The sequence below is a fragment of the Calypte anna genome, chromosome 4A, assembly GCF_003957555.1.
Source record: "Calypte anna isolate BGI_N300 chromosome 4A, bCalAnn1_v1.p, whole genome shotgun sequence".
Classification (NCBI taxonomy): Eukaryota; Metazoa; Chordata; class Aves; order Apodiformes; family Trochilidae; genus Calypte; species Calypte anna.
Window position 1 is genome coordinate 14,996,772 of NC_044248.1, and position 24,843 is coordinate 15,021,614.

At 35.8% G+C, this 24,843-nt stretch overlaps 1 protein-coding gene across 3 annotated transcripts in view; it reads right to left on the reverse strand.

Annotated features, from left to right (window-relative positions):
* ATP8A1 (ATPase phospholipid transporting 8A1) overlaps positions 1 to 24,843 on the reverse strand; it is a 97,479-nt gene that overhangs the window by 46,238 nt on the left and 26,398 nt on the right. The window contains exons 7-21 of one of the 3 annotated variants that reach the window (XM_030449745.1): positions 24,512 to 24,585; positions 22,515 to 22,584; positions 21,730 to 21,857; positions 17,176 to 17,287; positions 16,132 to 16,297; positions 15,125 to 15,252; positions 13,774 to 13,851; positions 12,852 to 12,940; positions 11,244 to 11,288; positions 10,204 to 10,276; positions 9,362 to 9,467; positions 7,923 to 8,005; positions 7,649 to 7,698; positions 1,663 to 1,732; positions 558 to 642 (exon numbers count right to left, since the gene is read on the reverse strand). In XM_030449745.1, coding sequence (XP_030305605.1) covers positions 558 to 642; positions 1,663 to 1,732; positions 7,649 to 7,698; positions 7,923 to 8,005; positions 9,362 to 9,467; positions 10,204 to 10,276; positions 11,244 to 11,288; positions 12,852 to 12,940; positions 13,774 to 13,851; positions 15,125 to 15,252; positions 16,132 to 16,297; positions 17,176 to 17,287; positions 21,730 to 21,857; positions 22,515 to 22,584; positions 24,512 to 24,585 — 1,357 coding nt within the window. The remainder of the gene's footprint in view (positions 1 to 557; positions 643 to 1,662; positions 1,733 to 7,648; positions 7,699 to 7,922; positions 8,006 to 9,361; positions 9,468 to 10,203; positions 10,277 to 11,243; positions 11,289 to 12,851; positions 12,941 to 13,773; positions 13,852 to 15,124; positions 15,253 to 16,131; positions 16,298 to 17,175; positions 17,288 to 21,729; positions 21,858 to 22,514; positions 22,585 to 24,511; positions 24,586 to 24,843) is intronic. The other 2 variants (XM_030449746.1, XM_030449747.1) reach the window with 2 other exon arrangements.

Below are 24,843 nucleotides of genomic sequence, written 5' to 3' on the forward strand. Positions count from 1 at the left end.
TTCATTTCACAGGTTTTTAAACTCCTACTCACAAGCCCTCATGCATGGGATCCCCATCTTCAGAAACAATGACTGCTAAGACAGCAGAGATAACAGAATACATTGCATGGAAAGCTAGGGCTGACAATTCCACTTATTTGGGCTGGTGACAAAAATACTATAGCATGAAGATACCTTCAAAACACTACACCAGTAATTACCAAGCATCTTCACTTTGGCTACTCCTTTGTGCCATCTTAACACCATTCCTTGTGAGGGACATGAAAGTGATCATGGGAGATGAATGCTCCACTGAAACAACCAACATGCAAGGTGTTTGCCCTCTGGAAAAGCATGTTTAAAAAGATTCCACTGTGTTCTGTGGAGTTTTTTGCTACATGTGAACTTATTCATGAAATGTCTCAGAAGAGAAGTATGGGTTTTTTTGAAGGCATTTCTAAAACAAAATTTTCAAATTAACGTGAATAAAAAATTACAGCAACATAGAATTGCAAAACTGAGGAGCTGAGCAGTAACTTAATTTCATATTTAGCTTTATACTTAATAATATCACCCACCTTCTGTAGCAAACTGCTCTAAATGTTTCAAGGTGATTTCTTTGTATTTTGAAGTTTCAGCAAGACGGTCATAAATTACAGTATCCTACAAAACAAATAAAATTAACTCAGAACAATTCAGTAGAAAAATTAGGTTCTTGTACAGACAATACAAATCATGTAGAAAAATGGCAGAAAAACACACAGCACTGTATTGATTTATTTAAGCATCAAAAATCAATGGAAGTCAGAGGAAGTGACATTTTAAATCCTTAGATTCTCTAAATGTACAAATTCTGCGATGATGCTGTTTTTATCTTCTGTTTTCTTTGCTGTTATTTCTCTTCATTTTGAAAAGCTCTGCATCTTCCGTGAATTCTATTTATGTCCTAAAATGCTACCTTGCTCTTAATTCCACAAGGTAAAAGTCAGTGTTTCATAGCTGCCATTCTCAGTTTTTTTGTAGCCAGCTTGATACACAGAGTGTTAACAACAGCTTCTTCACTTCAGAAGATAGAGAATGGACTTCTATATTCAACTTGTTTAAAACTGTTTTAAAACCATTCAGGAACTGAGTTTGTATCCCCCTCAAACTTGACTTTAGCTAAAGAACAAGAACTAATGAGGAACTCAGCCAGCCACTCCCAAAGACATTATGATAAAGATACCTTCCTACAGATCCTATTTTCAGGAAGATTTACCTCTAAAATAACATGAATGGTAGGTTAAAATTCCCATCTAGTCACTTATGCTAGATTACTATTTCTACACAATGATTCATGCACAGCTACTCCAGCAAGTGACTAATTGATGAAACCACACATTCATCCATTAGCTTGTATTATAATAGGAAGCAATTAGCAGAAAGCATAAAGGTATTACTCTAGTACAAAGAATAGGATGAACAGATCTGCAATGCCTTCATAGGCAGTTAATAGAAAAGAGACATTAATTAGTTCATCACACTCAACAGCTACAAAGTAAAATGATGTAAACTGAAAATGTGGGTTAAGGAACAATGATGCCTTTTTCAATATTTTGAACTGCAGTTATAATAAAAATTTGCTATAGCATTTTTACTGGCAGTGAATGTTCTTCGATACAGTGAAAGCAGAGTAAAACTCACAGCTCCTTTGCAGTAGAGTCTTAACTTTCCCGATGGTGTGCGAACTATCACGGACATTCTCTTCCTAGTGCTGAAAGAGAAACAGATACCCTATATAAGGTGCTTTGTAAATAGAAATCTTTACCAAGCTTTTACTTATGAATATCAATATATCTCTTACATATAACAAAGGGAAAAAATAAGGAAAATGTATTCTTAATTATGTTCTCAGGTGACTGGGATGAAGAAACAGTTTTACTCTCTACTACTTGCAGAGAATGATGTTTTTCCAGGCAGTATTCTGTAGGCCTTCTTCACATAGAAACAAATTTGAGAATCTTTACCTGCATCTGAATACTGTCTACTGGTGACAAGAAAGTATCTTGATCAACATCATAAAGAGGTAGTGCATCGTGGACTGCTTCAGCATTTTCATCCTTCCCAGTGAAACATTGTACTGTGCTGCAGTCCTATTACTGTCAAACCAGTATTTCAGCAATCATGCAAAGTTTTATATATGCTAAGATTTGGAAGGGCACTTGCCTCATTTTAATGATTGTCTGGCTCTTAGTTATTAATAAGATTACGAGTATTTTTTCTTGTTGTCCTCATGACTGTGGTAGGAATTTGAAGAAAGAATGAAGATAATCACTCTGCTTTTCTATCTTTCAACAAGTATACCTTAGGTTCAACATCATGTCCAGTCAAAATGTGTATTTATGCTAAAATTCTTTCAAACTTTAAAAATAAATAATTTGAAACTATTCAGGGAACAAAACACATTTTTCATACAACCATTCACAGTAAAACGCACAAAAGTGACTGAAGTAAATGGCCCTTTTATAATTTGTTGGAACTGGTTTCCACTTATAGATCATCAAATGGCATTACTGTATGAATGGTTCCTGAAGTTCAGACTACTATGGAAAATACCCTGTAAGTGGAACATATGGAGATGGGTGGAAGAGAGAATTTTATGATTACTGATGAAGTGAATGACTAAATAGTACCTTCAAGAAACATTTTCCTATTACACCTGTGCATGAACTTTTCTTCAAGTACAGACATTTTAACAGCAACACTAAATTACATTTCTACCCTGAATATTTCATGAGAGCATATGAAAGCATAAAAAGGCACCATTAACTGTTGCAACTCTTTCTTCATTTCATCTGTAATCCAAAAAACTCAGATAAGCACAATTCCAAAAAGCCTTAAGACAGTGTCCAGTTGGGGGTCTGCTTAGACAACAGCAATGAAATTCAGATCACCTAAACTGGAGTTAAGTAGACTGAAATAAAAGCAAGTCTTACATCCACTTTGATTCCTGGCAAAGACTATCTAGCCTACTGCTGCTTAAATTCATTACACTTGCTTAAATGTTTAATTAAGGAACTATGGAGCAATGTCCCAGTTTTAGCCAGTAACCAGGTGACACACTGCCCTCTGTTATTGCCCCCTACCCTCCCAAGGCAGGTAAGAAAGGGAAGAAGGGAAGAAGACTTTAAGGTAGTAAAAATATCATAATAGGTTTAATGAAGCAATGATGATGGTGAATTACAAACAATATATGTAAACTTGGAGCCGCACTCCTCAGTTGGTAATTACTTCCAAACAGGAAAGCCCCAAACTGAACTCGGCAGCAGCGGGGGGTGCCTGAGCCCAGGTATCACTGACAGCCCAGACAGCCCACAAAACCCTTGGAGCGGCCCAGTGGCTCATACTCAGGAAGGCGGGACACGGACACTTGTCCCAAGGAGCAATGTTCTTCCCCAGGAAGCCAGCAGGATGCAATGGGAGTTGTGACAACCCAAGAGCCCCGTCCCGGGCACCCCAGGCCCAGAGGCAGCAGAGCGCTGCCCCAGGCGCCATTTTGTACCCGGCCCCATGGGCAGCAGCGCTGTGATTGGTCCGTGTGGGTCACCTGACACACCCTGCCCTCCCCTCCCCACAGGCACCGCTGCCCCCGCACTGAGAGCGCCACAGCCCCGCGGCGCCTGGGGAGGCGGCTCCGGGCGGGACAGCCCCGGGTGGGAGGTGTGGTGGTGGTGTGTATCCGAGTCCTCTCAAAACGAGGCAAGGAATTACAGTAATTTAGGGTTTGTATAAACGATAATTTAATATTTATTGCCCCTGCTATGTAAAAAGACAGCAGGTTTGCACTTATCCTGCAATACCTGAAGACTGCAATCCTGAATCATAGAATCACAGAATCATAGAATTGGCTGGGTTGGAAGGGACCTCAGAGATCATCGAGTCCAACCCTTTTACCACCGTTGTGGTTGCTAGATCATGGCACTGAGTGCCACACCCAGTCTCTTTTTAAATAGCTCCAGGGACGGAGAATCCACTACTTCCCTGGGCAGCCCATTCCAATGCCGGATCATTCTCTCTGTAAAGAAATTCTTTCTAATATCTAACCTAAATTTCCCCTGGCACAACTTAAGACCATGCCCTCTTGTCTTGTTGAAAGTCGTCTGGCAGAAGAGACCAACCCCCACCCGGTTACAACCTCCTTTCAGGTAGTTGTAGACAGCAATGAGGTCTCCCCTGAGCCTCCTCTTCTCCAGGCTGAACAGCCCCAGCTCTCTCAGCCTCTCTATCACTCTCCCAAAGATGTATCGGAAAATAACCAATGTTTTCCTGTAGCATTCTGAAACTTCAGCTATTAAGACAGACAGTGAATCTTGACTGACATACACTTTCTTAGTAAAACTGCAATAAAGCTAACGAGCAGACCTTACTGTCAAGGATGTCTTTACTTCTTGCGAGCCTTATTCAACGCAGTGACAGTTTTATTTCCTTTTCTTGGTGAAATACAGGAAGCCACCAAATTGAACTGTCACTGTGAGATGATTTTTTGGTTTTGCTTTTACCACAGGAGTAATGTCAGCAGCCATAAACACAACCTGATTATAAGGGGGGCAATACTGAGCAGAAGATCTCTGCTGAAATCGACAGAGAAAATGCCTGCCAAAGGGAACCAAAACACCCTTGAGAAGCACACCTGGCATCTCTGAAGTACAGCCAGGTACTTAGAGCATCCTGAGGTATCATCAATAAGCACAAAACAAGGAGCTGTAACTGCAACTTATTATTTGGAAAGGTGAGAAAATCTAGAAAAGGGAGAAAGTTGTCACTGGCAACTGCTATGGGTTGTTCAAGTTGACAGAAAACAGGATCGATGTATTGGCTGTCCCAGGTGTAAATGAAAATTAGCAGCATCTATTGACTCTTTCTGATGGTGGTGTCCTACACTCCCTTAATATCTCTGCCATATAAAAATGACTTGCTTTTACATAAAATGGAGTCTCTCTCTCTCTCTGGAAACTCCACCTGTAGTGGAACAAAACAATCAGACGCCTCTGATTACCGAGAAGTGGGTGTGAGCCGGTATCAAATCCACCTGTGCCCAATTAGGGCAGGCCCCCTATTGAGCATGTGCAAGACCAGGGGGCCAATAAAAGGTGAAACTCACGCCCACAGACTAGCTCACTCTTGGGTTAGATGAGAGAGACTGGTAGCTCCCAGAGCACTGTATTACCTTCATTGCGCCACTAGCGCTCATTGCCCTCAGGGTGGGGCTCTCTGTGGAGTCTCGAACCCGGGGCCTTCGGCATTGCAGTACTGGGTCTTAACCAGCTGCGCCACGAGAGCCTCACCTTGAGGGCAATCAGCGCTAGTGGCGCAATAAAGGTAATACAGTGCTTGAGAGTGAGCTAGTCTGTGGGCGTGAGTTTCACCTTTTATTGGCCCCCTGGTCTTGCACATGCTCAATAGGGGGCCTGCCCTAATTGGGCACAGGTGGATTTGATACCGGCTCACACCCACTTCTCGGTAATCAGAGGCGTCTGATTGTTTTGTTCCACTACATCCACCGGTTTGAATTTGTCTTTAAGATCTCCTAGACAATTTCTGTCATCACCAGAAATGGATGACTAACTCAGCTCCCACTCTTCAAAGTAAGACTTTATCTATCATGAACTTTAAGGACCCACTCCTGGGAGAGGTTTGATGAACACTGTATCCTTATTATTTAAAATAATCTATGCGTATGCGTTTATGCACTGACATATAGGTAACTGACAGTGTGTTCCTACACTAGTTGCAAGACATGGAAATATATATTTTGCTGCTCCTATCAATAGCTGCTCCTATTAAATATAAATGTACTTTATTACTCATAAGCAAACTACTGTAAAAAGAATACTACAAAAGACAACTCTAACACAAGCATTCCTGCAAGCTTTGCTTCTGTACCACACTTCTCCAAAAGACTCTCCTATCAAATATTGACACTGTTGCCCTCTACTTGCAGAACACTCTTGCGTGGCTGATATTGGAAGGTGACAAGGAATTAATTTGCAATTTTTCTGGGAAAAACTTAGAACATCTGGAAACTCTTACCTCAATAGCTTAATCGTTACTAATGACTTCTCTGAATGTACCTACTCCTACCACTGCAAATAGGGTTGCGCTTTGGAGCCAAAATTTCTCTTGCTGTGGAACAAGGGTGACCTCTAGTGCTTCCAAGAAGTCAGTTCCAAGAAAAGCTAAATAGCGCAGACTCAGAAATCAGCTTTACAAACCAAATGCTTAAAGTTGGGTGACAGGTACCCACAAAAAATATTAATCATGCAAAGCGGATCCTTTAAAAGCAATTCATCTTCCTCCATAAAGTATCACTGTTTGAATTGCAACTTTATACTGACACATAAATTAAAAAAACATTTATGAAATCAAGAAAAAGATCAAATGCAGAAAGTAGGAAGCCTTCATTGCTACTCCATGAATGAATGCAGTACTAACTTTCAGATGTCAAACTACCACCATCAAAATTCATGCTACATACTTGCTAACTTCCCAGAAAAGAAAGAACTGCCTGCCTATGGAAAAATGAAATCAGGCCATAAATCTGAAAATTCAAGTATGCTTTCTACAATATATAAAACCAAAACTAATTGCAAAATGACATTCAAAACTATAAACATTAGTTTCTGATACATTATTTTTTCCATTGTGGTGATTTTTATATTTCACATTATTATTGGTATTATTTTACCCGTAGGCAACTACTACTCTTATTTAACCAAACATACGTATCTTCACCCCACTTCCCCAGTATTGCTGGAATACTTTCCCAAAGTATTGCTTTGGGTTTTTATTTTTTATGTTTTTGCTTCCTCAGCTATGTTCAAGCAAAACATAACGGGACAGGAGGAAAAACAACAATCACTTTCCACAGGCACAATTGTAAGTAATCATCATAAGAAAAAAGAGCTTCCTCTTCCCTATTCTGTGCCAAAAAAAGCAATCATCCTACACATATACTTAGAACACAGACTGAATACATGGGTACAATCTAAGAATTACATAACATGTGAAATTGCATCCAGATTTCTTATGGTTACTTTTATAATTCCAACACCTTTGACAGAAAATCTTTACTGAAAGCATAATGTGATAAGCTCAGTTTCAAAAAAACAAAAACAACAACAAAACAAGCAACTGGCCAGCACTCAGCAAAGAATGACTTTCAGTCTAGAGTACTTGAACAAGTCATAATTATGTACTTATACTTAAAATCAAATGTAAAATCAAATGTAAAATTTCATTCCATCAGTCAAAACCAACACATTTATAAACTTACTTGAACCCCTTTACACACATATTTCAAAATTTTAACAATTACATGGTGCCAGGACTTCCAAAAATACATTTAAAAGTCCAAGTACTTCTCTATACTGTCTTTTCACGTAATTTTTAAAGCTTAGGAATCAAGGGTTATTTTTCAATCTTTGTGCAAAAGCAAAATTCAGAATATTAGAAAGCATGATCTTAAATTATATACATCACTTTGTCTATACTACGATCACTTACAAAGATAAAATCAATACAAATTCCATAGTTTGCCTATGCAAATATTAAAAATGCAAATGTTTTTATCCATAATAGACATGCAAAGCCTTCTCACAAAAAAACACTAAGTGCAGAACATGCCGTTTACCTTGTAAATTCCAGGACATTTAACAGTTCGTATCTCTCTTCCTGTCCTAACTGAAGGATAAAAAAACAAGAAAAAAAAAGGAAAAAAAAACAAGGAAAAAACCCAAGAAAAAAAGTGAGAATCAATGCAAAAAACTTCAAGCAGAAAACCCCACACCACCAACCAACATCTCAATAGATATGTACCATGATGTGGTTATCCAGAAATTGCTTAATACAGCAGGAATAAAATATATAAAATACAGAACATGCTAGTGTTACTGCAATTTACTTACAGACTCTATGATTACTGAGTCAGGTGTCCTCCCAGTGAATACAAACTGAAGATTCCTGGCTGCTCTGACCAATGCTCCTTCATCTGCAACAAGTCAATTAGTTATTTTACAGATGTACTAGAAAACTCTCAGTTTACATTGTGGTTCAATGGATACTGTCCAAGTTTTTCTACTTTTGACTTCCTTTTTCTTCGGTAGATTTTAAATATTAGATGTGGTGGTGTTAAAACTGCTAAGAATATTTCTCTGTTTCTACTGTGAAAACTGATGAAATTAATTTACAGTTAGGGGAAAAAAAAAGCCCCAAAGTAACATGGCTTCCAGCTCATTAACAAGAACATCCTCCTCAAGGTTTTGTGTTGCAAATTAATGAATTGTATGTGCCAGCAGACACAATTCTGCTTCATCAAGAGGTAAGACTTCCTGCCTTCCTCCTTCCTGTAAGCCTACTTGCAGGGAGTTAGAGGCTTGGGTATTGACTAAATGTTACTTAGAAAACAAACTTCCCAATTGCAGGGCACTGGAAAAGGAACATTTCTTCTTGTCTAAGTTCTGTTTCAGAAGAGAAGAGCCATAAGTCATTGCCATAAATAATAGATAACTTCAATGGCTACAGTCAGGAAACATTTCAAGCAGCAACCTAGTCTCCCATAGGCATCAGTTCTGTCCAAATGGCTTAGGATGTCAGACTGGAATTTGCTTTCAGTGCCCAATAAAACACTGCCATGGCCCAGTTACCTTAATTTATGGCTCTGCCTCTGCAGTCTTCCAGCTGTTGAAGGACAGAATTTAGGGAGGTAGTCACCTAGCAGCTGGGGCAGACAGGAAGAGGAAGGCTGGAGACTCTGCTTCATGTAATTTCTGCCATCAAAATGTGTTATAATATGTTTGCACTGCAGACTTGAACATACTTTAATCATTTTGCCTTCATCATTTCCTGAACTTAGAAACTGTCTATGGACCACACTGGGCTTGAACTTGGCCATTCTGCACCATTATCCTTTCTCACTTTCTAGCAGAACTTATCACAACTCTTACCCTATTAAAAATATTTTTTTTTAAACAATACTTTGGTTACCAAGTACAGAACAACCAAAGACATAAATCTGTCTGCTGGTTTGCTTTCTATCTGTATTTGGGCAGTTCCTCCAGACTTTCACAGCAATCTGATGAGACCTTTGGAGTGCTGTTCATCACCCTTGGCTCTCACATAATCCACAGACCATCCATATGTATTTTCTAAAGAAAAGTAGGAAAGTCTAATTTTTTTTTTTTTTGACAAAATTGACTTCATCTGAAAACCAATTCTTTTTTGGATGGATAGGTTTTATTTTTTAATTTTTGAACAGACTTCAAAAAACAATAAACATTGAATAAAATTTGCTTGTTGAGTTGACAGAATAATTTATTATAGGTTCACTCAATTATTTCAGTCTCACCTGGAGATGCTGCTTGATATATAATTTTATCACCTTCTCGTTCTGGAACTGCTGTGTGACACACTGCCATCATTGTCAAAAATTCACATATTATAGGTGCGGTTGGCTTAAAAAAAAAACACCAAACAGCTATCAAGAACTGAACACAGCAGACATAATCTACACACTAATTTCAGCATGCAGAGTAATTTATCTATTCTCACTCTTCAAGGAGAAAACAAAGTTATACTATTTAAGGTAGTACTTTTTGATTATGAGTAGGCAAAAACATCTCCTATACAAATGACAAACAGAAACTGGTAACGTGGTATCAAGTCACAAACTGAACTGCTATCTTTCTGGAAAATTTATTGCCTCATTGGGGTAAATATCAGCCTCTAGAACATTTGTTTCATTTCATCATCTGTACTGATGATCTTTCATCAGGGAAGCATGTCTTACAAAACCAACAGATATGGTTAACTCCTGACTCTTGTCTAAGTCTGGACACAGAAATAAGTCATGCCAGGACAGTAAGTTAACATGACTGATCCTAAAATCTTTCATGGATTTCATGAAATCATGGGAACAGCATGGCTTATGTTAAAACACCTCTAAAAAAGAAAAAAAAAATTACTGTATTTCAGGCTCAGAGCATCTGAATGAAAAAGAGGAAAAAGACTGTCTCTAATTAACATGTACCATCAACAAGCAATTATACAAGTATTCATGCAGGAGTGCTGAATTTGTGCAAATACGTAATTTACATAATTTACTTATTTTCCTTCAAAGGACATTATCCTTTGACTTACTGAAAGTCAGGGTCTGATTTCACAAAAGAGTGGTAATTGTTTATAACTTACATGATTGCTTTGAAGATTCTCCAGTAATGTTGAGTCACTGAATGTCTTTTCTTCTCCAATTTGTGAACCTTGCCTAGAAACAATTAAGTAGAAAAGAGATCTGCACTAGCATATTTTTAACAATTCATATGCAAACCATCCACACTACTGTGCTAAGGTCAAGCACAAGTTTTGTATAGTAGCTGTTACAGTGAATGCTGCAATCATATACTGTGAGAAAATGAAGAGAAGAGGTACTCTGTTCACATCTCCAACATTTACCTAATTTTAAGAAACCTTGATTTATATAAATACACTTAAATCTAGGGAAGTTTCTCTGCTATCTTCAGGCAATGCACAGTGAAGTAAAAGTAAATCCACAATTTAAGACTACTTGTCTTCTGACCTCTAGAATGAGTCAGATCAAGATATGCCTGAAGAGATCACTTTTCTTCCAGAAATTAAGACCTTTTGGAATAGGCGTGCAAATTTTTTCAAAAAGAAAGTCTGGTATCTGAAAGCACTAAGCAGAGTTTAGACATCAGGGAGGTCTGTATGGACTGCACGGAGAGGGTTTATCTTTTATTACTTATGACCAAGAAGAAACCTAGGAAATTGATGGATAAATATAACAGAGAAACATTGGTGAAGTAGGAAGGGAGTGTAGAGATGATTCTGGAGAAATAAAGTCATACACTAACATATCACAAATGGCATAAATCTAGTTGGAGCTGAAAGCTCAAGAATGTAGATACTTCTAGGGAAACTTGGTATGGTAGCTGATTGCAGGGTATTGAGACAATCTAGTTGAGTCTGAATCTCAGGGAAACAAAATGGTGCTGAAAATTATTCCAGCTGGAGAAAAGTATTCTCTTTTCATTTACTTTGTATCTTGCCTTGGATCACAGTATCTTTGAAGAGAGTTAGCAGTAAATTCAGAGATTTAAGCTGAAGGATAATCTATATACATCAAAGGCAATCTAAAGATTCACATTTATCTCTGTTTCTAAAAATTCCCTCACTGGTTTTACATTTGATTCCTCAACAAACACCACACTTACCAATCATCTGAAGGAACACTAAAATCTTCAGGCTCAGGGCAATGGCTGCACAAAAAGGGAAGAACAGAAACAGGGAGAGGAAAAAGAATCACAAAGGCAAAAAAGCTGGATCACATATAAAGTTAGTCAATGAAATTGAATTATTAAAAAGTTTTGAAGGTATTTTAACAGAATATTTTGCTAGTGTCTAGATAACCATAAAATACTTCAGAACCACAAAGTTTCTCTTGAGGTTTCATAGACTAAAAATCACCATTTGTGATTGCTTATTTATTTGTGTTTAGCTTACTTGCTAACTTGTATCAGGAGGTATAAAAGCATTTGTGCTCTCAAGTCTTGCTTTATATTTCACTATATATACACTGTTACCGTTTCTCATTAAATGGAAGTTTTTTAATTATCTAAAGCCACACTAATACAGCTCATCTGGCAGAGTTCACAAAATGGGGATGAAGAAAGCCAGCCATAGCACATGGAGGACTCTGCTCTGTGTTGACACAGGTCTGAACAGAACACAAATTAACACACTCAGGAAGAAAAGGCATGAGAGAAGGAAGAGTCACTTTCACCCTTTCCTATGTTCCCAAATTCTTATCTACATCAATACAGAATTACAGAGTAACTATGAGAGATGTTGTAGTGGCTACCCACTGTCAAAAGACACTCTGCTTTCTCAATAGTAATGCTCGTCAGGAAATTGGCCTTTTTAAAATGTGCTGGATGGGAGCTGGGAAGCTTAGCAATAAAAAACAGATAATTTTTTTTCTAAAAACATACATTCACACCTAAGTTTCATAAAGGAGAAATTTTAGAATTTGTGCTGTACCAAATTCAGATGAAGACACATAATGAACCAAATACTAATACCTGATTTTAAGAGCCATTAACATCAATGCTTTTCATCTGCTATACAAAGAATTTGAAAATACTTTGCTCAGAGACATTTCTGAAGTCATAAAATTAGCTCATTTGGTTGAAGTTGAGGGCTGTGCATATATGTTAACACACACATTTAAATACATATAAGATATCAGGGTTAGCACTGTATTTTATTACAACAGTTAAGTAAAAATATGAGTATGGTTAATACGTTAAGGATCTAAGTTTTGCCAAAACACAAAGTGTAGAAAATTAGGATTTTCAAAGAGATTGAAATGATAAAGCCACAGAAGTTATATCATGACTTTTAGCACAAGTCCAATGCTTAATTTCATAACCTCTGCCTGATCTCTGTGTTGAATTACCTGCTACTCAGTGATCTGAGATCAGCCCAAGACCAGCATCATGGTAAGCCATGCTGCCACTTACAATGTTCATGTTTCTGCTCTATTCATTGCTCTAATTTACATTTTTAAGCAAACAGCCTTAGAAGTCTGAGGCTTTTACAAACTCTTTTAGAGAAGATGGCTGCAACTGCTGACAAATATAGTAAAATGCTTTGTTTGCATTTACTTGGAGAGATTTCTTAAAAGTGAGATTGATATTTGGAGCTATGGCACTGTACTCAGAAAAGTGGTGGTGAACCATGGTAATAATGCATGGGGACATATACACAGACAGAGGAAAAGAAAGGCACACAGATAAAGAAAAGCATATAAAAATACCTACCCATAAGCAACTCCTGCTACAGTGCACTTCTTAAATTGCATAACGTTGCATGTCAGGGTACCCGTTTTGTCAGAAAATATGTATTTGACCTAAATAAATGATAAAATTCATTATACACAACATTCACCAGTTATTTACGTATCTATTTCAATTCATGACTATCAACTACATATTTTTACCATTTCTGCAGTCTTCATACTTTATACAAAAACCATCAACCATACATAAACATGGCAGAGGTACAGTCTCAATACTAATTTCCAAAGATGATAATCAAGCAAGTGTCAGGGAGCTTAAGCTTGCTTCAGTGCACAGTGGTATAATTAACCATTCCTGATTTTGTGTTGTTGAGATACAAGAAACTTTTTTTTTTGAGACAGAATGGGAAAGCAGGATTTGCACTGAAGAAAACACCTCTTTTTCCAACACCAAAGTTTTGCCTTTCTTAAAAGCTGAAGATCACTTGGGGGGAAACCTCTTCATTACACGTGCTCTCATGTACTTCAGAGTACATGCAAACTTCGTGTACATGCAAACTTTAATGATACACTTCTATGATTACCACATGCACACTGATACATAAAGCAGTGTTTGATAATTTAATAGAAATAAGCAAACAAAGACCAAAGCAAAAATCTAAGTGTTTTGAAATATATCCTCACAGTATTTTAATAATTTAGATTGTAAAAATTATGAAATCATATAATGCTTGGGTTAAAGATCACCTAGTTTCAAGACCCTTGCACAGGCAAGGACACCTCCCACTAGACCAGGTTGTTTAAAGCCACATCCAGTTTGGCCTTGGCAGGGAAAAGGAAGCCTCAGCTTCTCTGGGCAACCTGTGCCAGTGTCTCAACACCATCACAACTAAATCACATGAATAATTTCACACAGTGAGTTAGAAAAAGTAATTTTTTTCTACCTGTCCAAGTTCTTCATTGAGATTGGAAGTACGAGCCATTGCAGCAGTGTCAGTGAGTTCATAGTGCATGTCTATGTCCTACAGATTAAAAAAGTATACATATTTAAAAATTAGTCTTTCATAACATATTACAAAAAATCTAGTACATAAATAGAAAAGATCAAGTGTAGGAGAGATCAAATATCAATACAAGTTATCTATTTAGCATTTCAACATGGGAAGCCACAGACATAAACAGATCACTTCTGAGTGTACCCAGAAGAAATTGTATTTCCTCTTTAAAACAAAAATCTATGTGATTGACATTTCCTTCTGATAGTGATCTCTGTTGAAAAACTGTTGTATTAATTAATCTATTTTAGACTCACCAGCAAGCAGAAATACCATATTGAAATACTTATAACTCAGTCTTATCTATTTATATTGTATGCACAGCCAGTCATTTCTAAAGAGTCAGGTAAATGCACCAGGAGATAAAAACAGGAAGATAAATTTAAGAGTGTACAATAAGTGTTGGGTATATTATAGGTGGGGATTTTGGGGGAGATTTCTGGTGGTGGGATTTTTTTTGTTTTTTACTTGTTAAAAAAAATTAAAATCACAGCTTATTTGAAAACATTGAGACATTGTGACTTATGGCAATGTAGTGTGAGAGCTTGCAGATGACCAGCTTTGCTATGTATACATGTACGATATGGACATACACAATGAAAATTTTGAAGATAATACATGTACAGACTTCCAATTTAAGACAAATTAAAGACAAGTAATACCTCATGATGTGAAACTGGGGGAGAACAGAACTTAAATTTTCTTTGAGTTTGTAGTATAAAAACCCATTGCTGATCTACACATTCAAAATAGCTAAGTCATTGTTGAATATTTATTTTAGAATAGTTAACAAAAGGGAAAATTATAAAAAAAAAAAAAAATCTCAAAAAACCCCTAAGCACAGGCTGTGCTTTGAAAGGAGAAATGAAACTGAACAAAACTGTGAGAACACTCCCTACTGATCATTTTGGATGAAACTGATACCTGAAATATTAGTAACACAAAAGTACAAAGTACATATAAAGATGCTCCAAAAACAATTTGGTGCAGGTACTAAAAGACTACGTAAACCCATTTGTTATTACCTCCTCAGACTCCAGTAATAATAAGTAAAAATAATAATAAATAAATAATTAATAATAATAATAAAGAAAAATAGTAAGTAAAAACAGCATACTCAATTATTTACATTAAGAAAAAGTCTGAAAAAACATATACACAATCAAGCAATCATTCATTTCAGTTACTTGTAAACTGCTTGATTTTAGAAGTCAATGCATATTGTAAAAATAATATTTACCCAATTTATGAAATATGCCTGGATAAATTTAACGACTTCAAGCGTAACCAACAAACTGATTGGAATAAGATTATTGAAGAGAATGATAAAAGTCAAGAAATTCAGTCCAAAGTTGCTTGCTCCACCATCTGCCAAAAAACAAAGCAAATCCAAAGACATTTAAGACCATACTTGAAAGCATGACTTCAAATATTCAAAGTATTGCACTAGCTGCTGATTTTTAAGATGTTCTCTGTCCAAGAAGAAACTTCAGAATAATTACAGTATCACTTGCCTCTAAGTATGATATTTATCACAGTTAAGAATCTCCAATATAAAATGGAGTTCAAATTCAGAAATTTTTGCCATTTTCTTTGATTTTTGAAAAGCAAACTTACCAGGCATTCCCTTCCTTTAAATCTAGTTTCTTTGCTGAAGATCAAATATGCAAATATACTGCATATGGCCATGAAGGCCCATAAAGCATCACAATCCCTTGCATCCACCATGAGTACAGTTGCCCAGTATAATATGAGAGAGGAGATGTTTTGTGCTTGTTTTATCTTCCTTAGGAGCAGTCTGCTAAGGTCTGAGTTGGCAGCCAACATTTAGTTAGATCACTGTATAGTAAAAGTTATAAAGCCACAGCATCATTTCTGGAGATGAGGGAATTAAAAAATTCAGAAAAGTTTCTGCAGCTTTACATGCAATCCATCTGTAATAGCTGAAAATGCCTTTACTCTGATGTCTAGAAATCTGAATATTTATGCCAGTGGAATGCTGATACAGACCTTACAGAACTGCAGAGATGTAGAGGCAAACAAAGCTTCCCTACCTGAAATTAGCAAAAGCTCAGATGGCACAGTAAGGTAAATTTTATACTTGCTGTGATATACCTAGTTTAATGACTTCAGTCAAAAAACAATAAAGAAAGACTGACAAAACCATAAGGTCTAAAGAGATTGTAATAATCCTCTTTCCAAACATGAAAGAAAGCTGAACACTAAAATAATAATATTACATCTTACAATTTAGATCAAGATACCAGTCTCTTCCAGTATGCCTTCGATTCCATATAGCTGAACCAATAGAGCAGATCAAAGACATGGCAATAAGTATGCAGAACAGAATCAGTATCTGAATATTTGTAATTCGTTCCACATTAGACATTTTAAGAGGTGGACTTGTTGAATTCTGCAAAAGACAAACAACAACACTGACTATTAAATATCAGAAGAGGTACGTACAGTACTCTTCAAATTACATGCTACTGCATCCTTTTCTAAACATTCTCCCAAATACGTTGTTATCATAAATAGCAATCTATTTCACTCAAATGAAAAAAAAGAACTTATCAGTCCACAAATTAATGTTTTAGATTTGTTTCACAAGCAGCTTAAACTATCACACAGAACATTTATAACTGAAGCAGCTAAGAGTAAACATAAAAATGAATGTGCATATAACTATCAGTGTTATAAAAGACTACCACTAAAACACCCAAGTTTCTTCCAGTAACTTTTACAAATCAGAAAAGCAAAAAATGAGACATGCATGACTATTCTGAAAGCATTCCTCTTTCTCAACAAAGACATCTCAATTTTAAGAGTTTAAACAGCACTAGTAAAAGTAGTTTCATAATCCAAGAATGGTTCTTTTCCCTGCTCATTTTGAAAATAAACTTCTACTTTGTTTTCTGACATGAATGCTTACCTTTGTACTTGAAAGAAAGCTCCACAAGAGGACAGTTTTAGGAGCAGTCAAACATAAAAAAGATGAACAGGCAAACTATAATGATCCAGCTTGCTAATAAAATAGTTTTCAAAACACAAGTTACAAAATAGAATCAACAAATATGCTTACTCATGGAAAAAACTAATCTATAGCTAAGCAACTAATAATAATAAGGTATTTGTTTTAATTGGTTTTGCTTCATAAAAAAGATGCTCTATTACTAACATTTTAACTAGCACATTGGATCTAGCAATGTTTTCTGAAAGGATTTTCTGTGCTGAGTAATGGCAGATCAAGGTAACAAAACAGATAATTTAGAGGAAATTCAAGTGACAAACCTGCATAAGTTTTGTGTCATGTCCTGTGTAGACAACTATGCCATGAACCCACTGAGTATTTCTCAACTGAGCTCCTCGTAAAAGAATCTGATCAGCTCCCAATGGAACAGTACTAGAAAGAACAAGTTCTACATTTTAGCATTGGAACAATCCATGTCAATGAATAAATGTAACCAGCAGTAGTTAAAACTAGTTTATAAAAATTTAGACAATTATAGTAAATGCAATAGGAACCTAATTTTCATAGTTAACTTTTTGGGAGTGTTGACAGAGAGAAAACTCATGGAGAAAAGCAAGTAAAAAATAATATGTTTGCAAAACTATTACTTACCATTCAATTTTGACTGTGGAATCTAAAGATACAGTACTACTAAGCAAGCAAACTGAAACTAACAGGCAAATTTTCCTGTGATTTACAATTACAAAACTTTTTCTTAAGTGTATGCAGAAACTCAGCTACCATTACAATATTGATCTTTACTATTTTCTAATGAAATAATTTTCTAAAATCTTAACTTAATCCACACTTCCTCTGAAATAAATATCTCTTCTGAATACGATTAACTATATAAAACTCAACATTTCCTGCATCATCTTTAAATTGCAAAAGTAACTAAATTTACCAGTGTTACTTTTTTAAGAACTGCACTGAGTAAATGAGCAAGAAAACCTTAAAAGATGTTAGTGACATAAGTGTCTTAAATTCAGACAGTTGCCCTCATACATGCACTGTAGCTCAGGTTTTTCTTAAAATATAAAAATGTTATTATTATTAATTATTACTTGTTTCCTGGAACAAACAATACCCTATTTTGCCAGGTTTTTTCTATAAAAAAACCAGCTAGCAGTTCTGACTTATCAATAGTGCTCTATTGTTTGACATTCCTACCTCCAACTATTATCTCTAGAGGTGTTTGAAATTAACACACTATTAAGATTTCAAAGAAACTGCTTAGTGGCAGTAATTACATCTCTGATATATAAGCTATAAAGAGTCTGAATAAGCTATGATATTTGATAATATTTTTGGTAGCACACCACATGTAATAAAGCACAAAGCCAGTCCCAGCAAGTAAGTTTCAGGTAATTTATTTTGGATCATCATGTCCCCTTCCCTTCTCTCATACACAAGTTTTTAAGATTCCAAGACTGCAAGTGAAAAGGAACCAATACATTCTTTCTGCCATAAAAGCAACAGTGGCAATACAGGTTTTTAGAATTAGTTCTTCAGAAAGTAGGAAAAAAAAATTATCTGGGAAAACATTTGCGTGCTTTTCCCTAAAAACCAAACAACTAACAAAGACCCCTCCACTACAATCTAGTCCATGTACTTTCCAGCAAACCAGCATGGAGCACGCTGAGTGTGTGAGGAATCATTCTCCCCACCAATATTTCAGCAACCAAAATGTTAAATGATATTGCCATGGCAAATAACATCCAGGTGCATGCATTTTCTCAAAAGACAGAACTGGAAAAGAAAACTGCAATTTAAAACATACTGATTTATTTGCACTGAACTGTGCTGCTTCTGTATTTGAGATGTGTTCTTATCGTAGCAAAATTAAGAGAATAAATGACCTTCCAAAAGCAAAAGGAACTGCTGGGGTTTGAATGACACAAGCAGCATTAAGAGAGACTCCTGTTGCTATCAAAGATTGCTCCTGCACTTATGTTTATTTATTTGCATGCCTCGATCAGAATCCTTTTAAAACCTCTGGGCCATCCATCAGTACACACACAGAGTTTTCACTTAAGAAATGGATTTCATGTCATTCCAAGAAAAATTAGCTATTTTTTGTCTATTAATATAACTTTAATGTCACAGAAGATGAGAGAACTATCTCTGCAAGACCCCCAGAGACAAATTGGAAACCTTTTCAACTGTGGACATTCTCTGGAATGCCAACAGACTTTCCTTCTCTTCTATTAATACAAGACTCTAGGAAGGTAGAAGACAGAAGTCAAAACCTTCCATTCTTAATTCTGCTACTCCCTGAAAAGTCAGGTAAGTTTTAACAATTTTTCTTCCTGCCACTTCCTCATCTTTCTGTTTGTTTTCCTTTCTTAAAAACTGTGAAGAATATGCAGTAAAGTCCTTTCTATTATAGGATCCATTAATTCTTATTTCCATCAGGACACTGGCTCTCCCTTCTCCAACCTGGGACAGTAATTTATCCTCAAGATCCTGTTATGAGGAAGAAAATCAGAAGAGAACTGGGATTGAAGCCAATAGTTGTCTCCAGCAGAACTGGTGCATAGACCAAGGAGCTGAAAACAGAAAGCACAACAACCATGGACACAGAAATCTCAGATCAACCAAGTGTCATGTTGAGGATCTTAAGCCATGTTCTAACGGGGTGGTGGTGTGATGACTGGACAAAACCCTCAAGTCTATTTCCCAGCTTCAGCACTGTTCCAACTCATCTGATTCTTCTCGTAGGCTGCATGACTCTTCAGCAGTGTATCTGGGTTGTATTCAGAAAGGGATGCTATCAATGGGGAAGTACTCTTTAAGATTATATATCTTTAAGGGTATATTAAGAGCTATTAATTTCCAGGACAGATTTGAATGCTTATGCACCAAATATTTTTCTTAACAAGCATGATTAATTGTGCTCAAACTTTTCCTAAGAACATCTTCAGGAAAACATTGACTTTAGGACTGGATAACCAGTATCTGCTCTTGTTTTTAACTTGCTCATCCTTTTTCTTTGAGCCATTGCCTTATCTCACATTTATCCAGGCCAATGAGCTTTGTCCTTCATCTAACTAATTGTCTTCATTGACTAAAACCATGTGACATTCTTCTGTATATTAGTGAGCAGAACAAATAGGTGAACACTTTGGACATAAGAGTTAGCTCCCTGAAGCTGAAGATACCAAGAATATTTTTTGGCTACTTTTAGTCTACATATTTAGCCAAATGGCAAAATAACTGTGGTGGAGTTCTACCTCCTTGAACACTGAGTATCCAAAGTAAAAAAACAACATTTTAGTTTTTTGAGTTGTTTTCCCATGCAAGGAAAGAGACTGAAAAGGTCAACCAGATGCAGTATTTATGGCACTCCAATGAGTTATCTAAAGGCAAAGAAAGAAGAGGGAGATACATTTCACGTTCACTGCAAAAATGGTAAGATGGTTGTAGAAAATGTAAAACTCACATCTGCTGGACCTACACAACCTGGTAGCAAGGTCTTAAAAGATCTGGATAAATACCAGTTAGATAAATCTGTGCTACTTCTCGTATGGGCAGAAAGAGAACCCATCCCTGATTTTCCAGGGATCTTAAAAATAAGATCAGGATCCAAGAAGAGTTACTTACCTGTAATTCTTTTTCACTGAAGGTAAATATTATATTAGAGCCACACTTTTGGAACTACCCTACTGCACAGGAACTATATTAAAAATATTCCAATAGTGAATTTCTCAAGTGACAAACTGCTTGACCAGCAGATGGCATGCTCCTACATGTTCTTGTGGCATAATAACCATCAGAACAATCAATATTTTTTTTTCTATCAAATTTTAAAGTGAAATAATTAGAATAAAAATAAAAATATGCTTTCCCTCTAGCCAAGGAGGAAGGATGAATGTGTGGATCTATTTTAACTATTACCTTCAGAGCAGAATTACAGGTAAATGTTTTTCTCTCCTTAATGACAAGTACAGTGGAATTATAATAGATTCACATTCTTGTGACTGAAAACTCCTGGAATGCATCTGTAAGAAACCAGTAAATAAAAATGTAATATTAAAAAAAAAAGTGTTTATTAATTAGTTAGTACTATATATAATCAGTCTACAACAGCAAACATGAATAATATTGTGTAAGGAGGAATAAATGCCTACACAATAAAAAAGAAATCCTGTAAATCTCTGGCAATGGAGGACTCAATAATTCAGGATCTAGCAATGATTTTAATACTCCTAATGCATCACATTAAGTTTGAAATCATAGAAGACTCAAAGTTTCAACATTCGGTAAGCTCTTACAGAGGAACTTTTGAAGCAGGGAATGTAGTCACTGCACTGAGGCAGTCTATTTTTACAGAACCACACTTTTAGAAATCTTCAGCATTGTCTTTCAGCTACATTAGAAAAATTTAAGGTACAGAAGAATGGACTCAATTTCTTCATTCCAGGCTTAGACAAACAGAAGAAAACAACAATAAGGAACTCAGACAAGAAATTACTTCTATTCAGCTTCTATTATAGAAGCTCAACAGGCAAGAAATGAGATGCTTAAGATGTAAGTTACTAGGTACTCCAAAACTAGTAGAATTTGATTAGCACTCCATTCTATTATTAGTAGCTATTGCTTTCTGAAGGTCCAGCAGTATAAAAAATCAAGTTGTAGACATTAGAAGATTTCACATCTCTGTTTTTTTAAAAGAACAAAGCATAATAAAGAATACATCAGAAACAATGTCTGTTTCTCTAATCTGTACAGAATAAAGACCGTATTCTTCATATTTTAACTCAAGTAACTTAAAAGCACGTAGCTATCTAATGACAGACTGAATCCCAGGGGTCTTACTCCTTGGATTTACATACCCATGCCCATCCAGTCTGATGTTTCCAACAAAATCATAGAGGTGTCGGTTTGGGCTCTCGCATTCAATTCTGCCTGAAAGTCTCATCAAGCTTTCTATGTCTTTTATCTCTGATGTTAGTGGCAAGCCCTGTAAATAAATTATTTTAATAATTAATTTATCATGACATTTAAAAAAATCACTTTCCAATATAAATCTAAGTATTACAGATCTACTAATGCAAGAGCAGAAAACCAGTATCCCTATGAGAGCAAAATGGGACTGCTGGACTTCGCTGTCACACTGCTACAGACAGTGAAAAAGTCACCTTGGTATCTTAAAACATTATGATGAAGACAGGGTTGTAACCAATCATACAGCTCAGCAAGAATGTGCCTCTGTAGACAGCACACTCAGTCATAAAACTGCTATTCCCTCCTTGCCCCTCAAGCACCATACTGACATTATGAGCTTCTTTCTGCATGGTTTCTACCTCTCTTAGAGAGAAAAACCCATAAAACCAAAATGAATAAATACCCAAACTACTAACACATCTTCCTACTTTCCCAAAGAAAAATCCTAAAAAAAAAAACAACCCACAAAGCATGGTTTTAGTATAACCATTCATTTCTTACACTTGAATAACTGAACAAAACCTTCTTTGATGCCAGTAACCCTCAGCTTTTTATTCAAACCACTAGAAGTCTTCTAAAATGGCCATTGATATTTATACTGCATATGAAATGTTTTTCAAGCAATAACAAATGAAAATACTATTAGCAATATTCTCATAAATTAAATTCCTACCTGTCGAATTTTTAAGTTTGTTTCACCATCTAAGTTAGAGGTTTCGATGTAGCACATTGCCTGTGGTTCACTATGAAGAAAAAAAGATCTTTAAATTATATCAAAATCTGTGTATTTCTATAATCTTTTAAAACCTATTTATGCAACCAGGTTTTCCTTTTTCTTATCAAATCTTCAGAACTAGAAGTATCTACAGCCAGATCTGTAAAAAACAACAGTACTTTACATTTTCAGAAAAGTTTGCCAAAACCCATCTTCTTAGATAAAACACTGATGAAAATGCTGTACACAGCAAAAGTATTCTGTGTTTTCATATGAGAATAAGATACAGGCACAAGTGCAGGGCATACATACTACCTACTGCTATAGATGGTAGGAGTTTAGATACAGAAATTTTCTTGTAAAGGATTTCCTTATTAAAAAGTTTAAATTAGGTGTAACATAAAGCAGTTTTAGAAATACACAGTCTCTTTATGCAATTTAAAAAGCTTTTTTTACAAATTACAAGTTTTACATTTATACTTAAATTATATTACACATATGCATTAGATTATACGTCACTATTTGAACAGTTAACCTATTTGACACATTCTGGTAAATGGCTTAATCCTGGCATTTAAGTTTTTCAGTACCATTCACTACAATTTTCAGTACAATTTTTTCTTGTGTAACACAGCAGTGATTTTATATTTTGTAAACCACTTTCTGACTAAATCATAATACAACCCTTACAGAAGTGTTAACTAGGAAAACAGATATATAAGACAAAACTATTTCTCTACAAGCAGACAGTAAACAAGAACAGGTCTTCCAGGTCAGGATTTCTGAATTACTCCAGTCAGCTCCAATTTTCTGGACATGAGAACAAAGCAGGTACTACTTATACCTATGATAGAAGTTCTGATCCTTTAAAGGACCAAATGAGTCATAAAAACCTCTTGCAGGCTAAAAGAATAAAAGTTTACTCTCTACATCTCTTTTAGTAATTTTGTTCTTTCTAACATGAGGTTGAAGTATCAAACGTTTCAGAAAATTTTCTTTCTTAACGACACAGTGGCTACTGATAATGATTTAGTTTTAGAATGTTTGCAGAATAAAATACAGATATTGTAATACATTTTTGTAAAGTAGGAGCCCTAAAATGTGATAAATCAGTTATCGTAAGTTGCTTGCTAGCGTTTTTTGCTTGGCAAACTTTTCTAAAAATGTATTTGACCTCTAAGTTGTTTGGATGGAATCACCTGTATAAAACATTAATACAATTCTAGAATTTTGTTAATAATAATAAAAACCAAACAGTATTTTTGTGAAGCACTTTTAAAACAGGCTAAGGCAGCAAAGACATTTCAAGTGAGACTCATGCTTAATTGAAATTATTGTAGCAGACAGGAGTGACCTCTGAAGTCAGTAAGTTACAGTTAGATCAAGGCAGGCCCATTGATTGGGTAGGGAAAACCAAAGTGCAGTAACAGTACAGACAGTAGCAAAAAGCTGACTTGCCTACAAAACATGCATTCTGTCACAAAACACAAGAACAGGGCTGCTTTTGCCATTGCATGCAGCAGAGACTGTGCAACATCCAAGCTTGTGCAGAGGGTCCTCTACCAGTCCTATGAACATTAAACTATAGTCTTTGCTGAAAGTATTAGGTGGGTATAAACATTAATATTCTTCTTAATTTGTTCTAAGGATTTAAACATATTTATCCTGATGTTACACTGTATGCTTATTCGATGACAACTTGTCTGATAAAATTTCATGGGGATAATGTAAAAGTAAAGAGGACTGAAACAAATTTTCATTTCTTGGAGTGTTACCATGTAGTTATACTTTAATCATCTGTTCTTTTATCAGCCAAACTCTTTCTGTTATAAATGTGTGGGTTTTGTTGAAGAAAGGTGAACAGCAAAGCAAAGATTATCAATATGGCAGTTTTCTTCATATTTGGTATACGAGGACCCACGTACACATATCCTGTGCAACTAATGTATTCTAACCTTGATGACAGACTGATGAGATCAGCTGGGAGATGTTCCCCATTGGTCACTTTCACTACTTCCCCTACTGCCACCTACACATCCCAGTTTGAAAATGATTAGAACAGAAAAATAAGTGACAGGGGAAAAAAAAAACCCAAACAAACAAAACAAAAAGAAAACAAACAAACAAAAAAAGGACAAAGACAAAAAGACAGAATTTGAAATTATTATACAAACAATACATGTTAATTAAAATGTCTGATGTCAATTTTTTCAAAATCTATTTTAATCAGGTCAGAAATAAAACAGCTAGAACATTTTCAACTGGACTGTTTTACCATAAGGCACCA